The 8,316-nt window shown below is 27.3% G+C and overlaps 1 protein-coding gene across 2 annotated transcripts in view; it reads right to left on the reverse strand.

Annotated features, from left to right (window-relative positions):
• Nucleotides 1-8,316, reverse strand: part of si:dkey-31c13.1 (calcium-responsive transcription factor) — a 24,798-nt gene that overhangs the window by 1,575 nt on the left and 14,907 nt on the right. The window contains exon 4 of one of the 2 annotated variants that reach the window (XM_032516386.1): nucleotides 184-336. In XM_032516386.1, the coding sequence (XP_032372277.1) occupies nucleotides 184-336 (153 nt within the window). The remainder of the gene's footprint in view (nucleotides 1-183; nucleotides 337-8,316) is intronic. The other variant, XM_032516387.1, reaches the window with a different exon arrangement.

Below are 8,316 nucleotides of genomic sequence, written 5' to 3' on the forward strand. Positions count from 1 at the left end.
AGACTGGAATATGTCAACTTTTACTCAACACTATTTCAACAACACTTCCATTTAGTTTCTCCAAATGCTCTAAAATTGAATAAGACGCCCCAAAATTAATGAAAGTGGTATGATTTGATACCATAACTAAAATTGAATGTTACGGGTTTTTTTAAGTGTGCCCTCAAAAGAAATGATGCTGACCTCTCTTACCACAGGATGGTTCTTGTGCTCCTCGATCCCCGGGAAACATGCGACGTATTGCTCCTCAGACTTCACTTCAGACGGGTTTGTTGTTAAAGCGCGTCTCAGACGCCCGGCACACTCCTTCCTCTGTTTATGAACGTCATCGGGTATCTGGAAAAACACACAATATTACCTTTATAATCAGAATCAGAACCAGAATCAGAACCAGCTTTATTCGCCGGGTATGAGGACACATACGAGGAATTTCTCTTAGGAGCATCGTTGCTCACACTGTGCTTAAACACACAAAAACAACCAAAACAAAAATATACACACTAATATATACACACAATATATACTATCATATTTACGTAATTATAATATCATCCATTCTCATATCTCACTTATTATACTTATTTTATATCATCTATACCATTCATTTATTATACTCTTCTCATAATCTCACTGTCTTATTTATATTATATCTTTGCATATTCATATATTTTAGTATTACTATTTAGAATTCATACCTTCTCATATCTACACTAGTTATTTATTATTTCTATTTATATCATCATTCTCATATATCTGCACTTTTATAATATAATATTAATATTTCATTCATCAATATCAATCATTAGACCTATTAGTTCATCTCATAATCTCACGATTTCATTTTATTACGATATCTCAATCTCGCAATTCAGTATATATTATATTACATTTCAATTCCTCACAAAATATCTCACTTATTATATTATTATAATTACTAGTTAGTTTATATTTATTATATCATAAATGCTCATATTACGATAACTAACACATATAGTATTATTCAAAAAATTATAACTGATATTAAATTCAATCAATATGACACTCAGGTTCTCATAATACTCCACATGTAAAAAGATTAATATACTATTTATTCAAAAAGAAATCAAAGATCCCCAATATCTCAACATACGTTAATGTTTAAACTATGTATAAATATATCTATCATAAATCCGTCATAAGGAAAAAAAGACATACTCAACATATATTATTAATTGATATAATATATTCCTAGTATTGCTAAAGAAACAAAGTGATTCTACAAAAAATTAATCTCAACGCGACACATATGAATTGTTACTAGTAACAAAATTGTAGAAAAATACTCACATATCTCAAATCATACACGAACTTAATTAAATTGAATAATTATTATTTACATAATAAATTTAAAAAAAAAGATCTCAAATATCTCAAAATAAAAAAAAAATACTAACACTTAAATATATTAAAATATTAACTAAAATATTATAATCATCAAATTAACTCATATCTCACAAATAGTTTCATATCTAACTTTTCATAATTCATACAATAAATCTCCACAATTCAACTTAATTAATAATAAATAATGTAATGTTAACTCTAATTCATCATATCTAAGCGAATATATCCATCAACAAAAATTATAATACAAAATTATTATTATATTACATATTATATTACTCATTACTCACACATATCTCGTGCATTATTATAATTGATTACTAAATGCTATATTAAAACTTAACTAACAAATTCCTCAATAATCAACAAACTTATAATATTTATTAAATAATTTCAAACATAGTTACATTACAAAGAAAAAATATCATCAAAATAAATCTCCAACTTATTATATATAATAAATATATAAGTTACACTAATTATATAATATACTCATATCTCATAATTCACATAAATATTATATATAAATTAATTACTAAATTTCAATCCAAATAACAAAAATCTCACTATCCTCACTATATTAATTTACTATTTAATAAATTGTTAATCATACATTACTCATATCATCACATTTAATGAAATTAATTATACTAATTTAAATACTACAATTCATCAAATAAATACAAATCAACATTATTAAGTTAAATATTAAATTTATATTACAATGCATATCACTTCAAAATATCATACTTGATATTATTTATATTAAAATTTCAACCAAATTAAAAAAAACGAAAAAAAAATAAAAAAAAAAAGAAAGAAAAAAAAAAAAAAAAAAAAAGATAAAAAAATTTATCACATTCTCAATTCTACCTAATCAATCCCTTATTACTTTAATTAATTTACTATATTATATCGTCATAATCTCATAATCCCACACATATATAGAATTAAATTCCCTAAGATTTTTCATACATTCTCAAAATAATCTCCCATTAATTAATTTACTATATTATTCATCAATATCTCAAAATATCTCACATCATTCATTTCATTAGTTACTAATTTATATAGATCATCAAATGATACTAAAAATCTCCAAAAAGTATACTACAAAAAAAAATACTCAGCATTCAACTTAATTACTTTAATTATTTCCTATTAATATATTCTAAACTTCTCATAAATCTACCACTTAATTACTTATATAATAATTACTATAATATAATATCATAAAAATTATAAAAACACTCCATCAAATCCACGATTTATTAATCCAATTATATCAATTCAATCATAATCTCAATTTCTATTGAGTCCGCAACTGAGAACCCAATAATGATTCAATATATAATATCAAAAATAAATTAAGATAAATTACAATAAACATAAATACATAAAATTATACTCCCGACAAATCCATATAATAGCAACAAACTAAATGTTCCAATCATTTAAAAATTATTGTTATTATACCGCACTCAGTTCAATTGCCCATACATGAGCCAATCAAGCTAAATATGTATATCTGTAAATTAGAGTGGTATATAATTAGAGTGAAATAATATTAAGATTTGTATATATATAAGAAGTGTGCATAATATTGTGGATATAGAATCTAAATAAGTAGTGTAGATAACTAATTAATAAAGTGGTAATATAATTAAAGTGTGAAATATAAAAATAATTAAGTGTTGAGAATAATATATTAGTGTGTAAATAGATATCAGAATGAATGAATATATATTAAAGATGTTTATCATATATTAGGTGTTATCTATTAGTGTGAATATAAATAATAATAGGTGATACAATAATATATAGTGGTATACTATATTATAGTAAGTTTATCAATATTACGTAGATGGAAATAATAAATATATAGGTAGTAGTAATGCTAATATCGGTGTAAGTAATCGATAATAATAAAGATGATGTATATATTAATGGTGTAATAAATTAGATTATGGTGAAAATATATTAGTGGAGTAAAATATAAATCGTGAGATGTAAAAAAAAAAAAAAGAAATATAACTAGAATGTTAATATAATAGTGATGTTAAATACCTAAAGTGTGAGTATAATAATGTGGATGTAGATAATAATAGTTTGTAAAAATAATCGTCATAGTAAATAATAGGATAGTGTATAGTAATATGTGTGTATAATATGGGTAATAGTGTGATTATCTAATAATGAGTGTGTAAGTATTGAGTGGATATATGATGTAAATTGGTGTATATAATTGGTGTGTAAAGTGGATATATAGTGTGTATATATATGTTATAATAGTGTGTATATAATAGGTGTGTAATGGTATATATTGGGTGTTATAGATTGGTGTGTATAATATGGTGATGTAATATTAAAATTAAAGTGTGTGTCTATATTAAGTGTTATATATTCGTGTGTAATAAAATATTTGTGTTAATATATTAGTGAATGTACAAAATTTTTTTGTTTGACTTGTATGTTTTATGTGTGAAAGTTTTTATCACAGTATGAAGAACGATAAGCCCTACCTAAGAAAATAATTACCTACAAGTACATGTTATCCAATACATACCCAAAGTAAAAAACGAATTTTATAAAAAAGCTGGTATCAGACTATCGTGGTTCTGATAAATCTGATAATATAAAAGGACAAATATTATGAATTGATATATATTTTATTTCCCAGATACCCGATAACAAACGTTCATAAAAACAAACACTGGACGGAGATGATGCCGAGGCAGTCCTGAGACAAAAATAGGACGCATGCTAATTTAAACAAACAACACCCGTTGCAGTGAAGTTCTGAGGACAATACCATCGCAAATGTTCACACACACTCACCAACGGGGATCGAGGAAGCACAAGCCATCCTGTCATGTAAGAACACGGTGCGATCAGCATCATTTCTTTTGTAGGGACACACTACTAAAAAACCCGGAACATTCAATTTTCGTTAAAGTGGATAACAATCCTAAAAAAATCATACACCAACTTTCATATACATTATTGGGGGGCGTCATATTATTCAAATTTAGAGTCCTATATTTGGACGAAACTAAATGAAGAATGTTGATTGAAAAATAGTGAGTTCGAGTGAACAACAGATATTGACATCATTCATCAGTCTGTGAGCATCCATACAAGCACAAAACATCCCAATAAAAGAAAAATCCTTTAATTTTCAGATCTCAAAATAATATCCTAATATATCTACAATAAATTTGTTCCCCTTAATATCTTTCCACTTTCATGCTTTATTGACCTCAAAAAAACTTACAGAGTATAAAAAAACATATTTCCCTATTAAGTAGGGTTTATATGAAACCATGACTTAATCCAAAGTACGGAAAACTGAAGTGATAAAGATAATAAAGGATTAAAAGCGTTACGTCTGTTCACATCTGATGGAACCAAAGTGTTATGAAAACAAAAGGGGACAAAAAAAATGATAATAAAAAAGTTACAAAACATAGAATTAACAAAGAGAAATGTCAACCAACAGTAGATGATTTATTTGACGGGAAAAACGACCACGAAGGGATTAAAAAAATCAGATAAGACAAAGAGAACAATAATATACAATCAATAACCCAAAGAAACACCATTAATGTAAAATCTTAAAGTCAGTCAAAAATGCACCTAGTTATGTACGAACACAATTAGCACATCAAAAACAAATAAAAAGGATCAACTTCTATTCATCCACAATACAATATTCTAGAATTTTTGGATGGTGTTTTAATAAAATTTGTCAAAACTTTACAAATGTCATAATTGGGAAAAAACAAACAATAGAACTGTAAATCAAACATGTGCACAAAAAAAGGAGACAAAAACGTCAAAAAAAAATCTGATAACTGAATTAAAACTAAAGTTAATTAAAGATATTAGATGTTACGTAGTGTTAAACGTCAAAGGAAACAAAGGATGACAAAACGACAGCAAAAACGCATCATCAAAGGTTGAAAAAAAAAACTAAGAAAAGATTAAAAAGCGTCAAAAAGTTTTGTATTTATAATTTATGTGATGAGGGAAGACAACAACGAAGGGATAAACCAATGTCCGTGAGATGATGTCGAAAAAAATAAAGAAAAAAAAAACTAAAAAAAAAAACAAAAAAAAAAAAAAAAAAAATACAAAAAAAGAAAAAAAAAAAAAATAAATAAAAAGAAAAAAAAAAAGAAAAACAAAAAAAAAAAAAAAAAAGAAAAAAAAAGAAAACAAAAAAAAAGAAAAACAAAAAAAAAAAAATAAAAAAAAAAAAAAAGAAAAAAAAAAAAAAAAAAAAGAAAAAAAAAAAAAAAAGCAAAAAAAAAAAAAGAAAAAAAAAAAAAAAAAAAAAAAAAAAAAAAAAAAAGAAAAAAAAAAAAAAAAAAAAAAAAAAAAAAAAAAAAAAAAAAAAAAAAAAAAAAAAAAAAAAAAAAAAAGAAAAAAAAAAAAAAAAGCAAAAAAAAAAAAAACAAAAAAAAAAAAAAAAAAAGAAAAAAAAAACAAAAAAAAAAAAAAAAAAAAAAAAAAAAAAAAAAAAAAGATGCTATGAATAACACAAGAACGAGCTATGATCAATGTGACAAATTCGTCAATAGGACCGGTCTCCGACCATAGTAGATCCTCCTTTCTCCACAAAGACAGCAAGCAGCGAAGGACAAACGCAAAGTGCGGTATCAAGTGCTGTGAACGAGATAAAAAATCATCCTAAATCTCCAGCCCCACTTTTCATTAACACGAAAGAGAAAAAGCCGTAAATTCAAAAGATGGAACAATCGAAATGAATTTGTGTCGCAACTGAAACAGACCTTACTAGGAGGAGTTAAGTCGAGTCATAATCGCCCACTAGAAAGACTAGACAAACCACTCACCACAGCATGTCTACCAAAACCACATCCACTCACAAAAAACACGTTAGAATACCTCCATCCTAACCAGCAAATATCCCCAAAAAAAAGAAAAAAAACCCCCATGGAACGGTAGGAAATTACAGGCAAAAAAATAATCGCCAAGAACCAAGCAACAACACTGTACAATACAGAAGACACGACAAAAAAAGACAAAATCCCTAACTAAAATTCAGCATTTAAATGCGTGAATGTGTGGGGGTGGAGATTTTTTTATTTTTTATTAAATGTGTGCAACATAGGGGATTTATTATTCCATGACATAATATTTATAGAAATGTCGAACAAACAACATCACTACAACAATGATTAATTCGCAAAATTAGTTTCGTAAAATTCGAATCGTATCATCAAAGCTGAGCGATAAACAAGTAGCACAGGAACAATGTGAATTAATTTACACCATTATCTTAAAAATTAATATAAAAATTGTACCCAATATATTTACAAGTGTCCTAGTTTGGGGAACAATTGTCGCAGGCCCATGGCTCAAAAAGTGCTTCAAAAAAAAAAAAAAAAAAAGAACTATACACGCCCTCCACAACCGTACTTACCATAAATTCCAGTAAACCCGCATCAATTTGACTCTATTCCTTACATATTACAACAAAAAAAAAACCGACGGGGATCTATGACGTAGTATCAAAAATTAAAAATTTTTATGTGTGGTCATTTCAACGACTCAACTCCGAGCCAAAAGTAAAATCGTTACCAGTTCACAATCATCCAAGACAGAGGATAGGTAGGCCAGAAGAAAACACGAAAAATAGACGTTGAGAAGAAATTAGTAGCGCAATAAAGAATAAAAATATAAGAAAAGCATTATTCAAACAGTAAAACAACATAGCGCAAACTCACATAGAAAAAGAATGACGAAAGATAAAATGATGAAAACCCAAAAAAAAAAGAATAAAAAACCGATAACACTCAAAAAAAAACAAGGGTTTGAGAAAACACGAGTTTGAAATTATTCCCAACACAGACGAATCGAACAACTACCGTATAATGAGTGAAAGAATCGGCATATGACGAGCTAAAAAAACCAGCTAAGCATATTAAACAAAGTCATAAAAATAAACAGCATCAAGCGCAATGCATAAGGGAGAAGCTAAGTACTAAAAAGCATAATGCTAATGACAACGACTAAGCCTGCTAAGGACTTAAAAAGTACTAGCCATGTAGACGTGGAATGTGGATAAAGACAAAGCATAAGTCCATTATGTAGATTGGGTGGTCTGAGAGAGAGAAGCGGGTAACAGCAGCAGATCAATGCTAATAGACTGTTGAAAGGGTGCAACGGAGAGACTAAAAGGACGCGAAATGGCTAAAAAAAAGTACTAAACGTAGTATGTACAGTGAGTTGCTACAAGTGAGTAGATGCTCACTTTAACAGTTAAACAGATAAGAACTAAAAAAAAACAAGAAAAAGCGCGCTGTTAAACGAACACCAAAAAACCGTATTAAGCCTAAATTGAAAGAACATAAAAAAAAAAGGGACAAAGAACCACATAAGTTTACAATTAACACTTACACAACAGAGTACAACACCAATAATAACTCGACCTATCAAGGAACAGCTAACACTATGTTAAGGAGAGGGCCGAAAGTCTCGGATCCAGAGAGACCTTGTCATGGAACAAAAGAGTACGAGACCAAAGACAGTCACAAGACGGACCGAACGTCCCCAAAAGGTTTCGATAACCAAGTGAAAAAGTTAAAAAAACCGAAATAATACCGGACATAAAAACAAAGAAAAATCATTATGATAATAGACACCATCAAATCAAAAAACAAAATACATTTTGGGTTAATTAAATTGTATTGAATATCAAAAATCACAACAGGGATAAAAATTAAAAAATACAACCCAGAAGAAATAAGTGTGTAGTAAAATAGAATAAATGGCCATAAATCAAACAAGCACAATGCATGATAATCATACAGTGATACGAATTTGGAAAGAAACAACAGATACACAGTAATATACATGACGAATGATTTAGAAACTAAAATACAAGACTTAACAAAGTAAAAAAAAAAA

The sequence above is a fragment of the Etheostoma spectabile genome, chromosome 5, assembly GCF_008692095.1.
Source record: "Etheostoma spectabile isolate EspeVRDwgs_2016 chromosome 5, UIUC_Espe_1.0, whole genome shotgun sequence".
NCBI classification, from domain to species: Eukaryota; Metazoa; Chordata; class Actinopteri; order Perciformes; family Percidae; genus Etheostoma; species Etheostoma spectabile.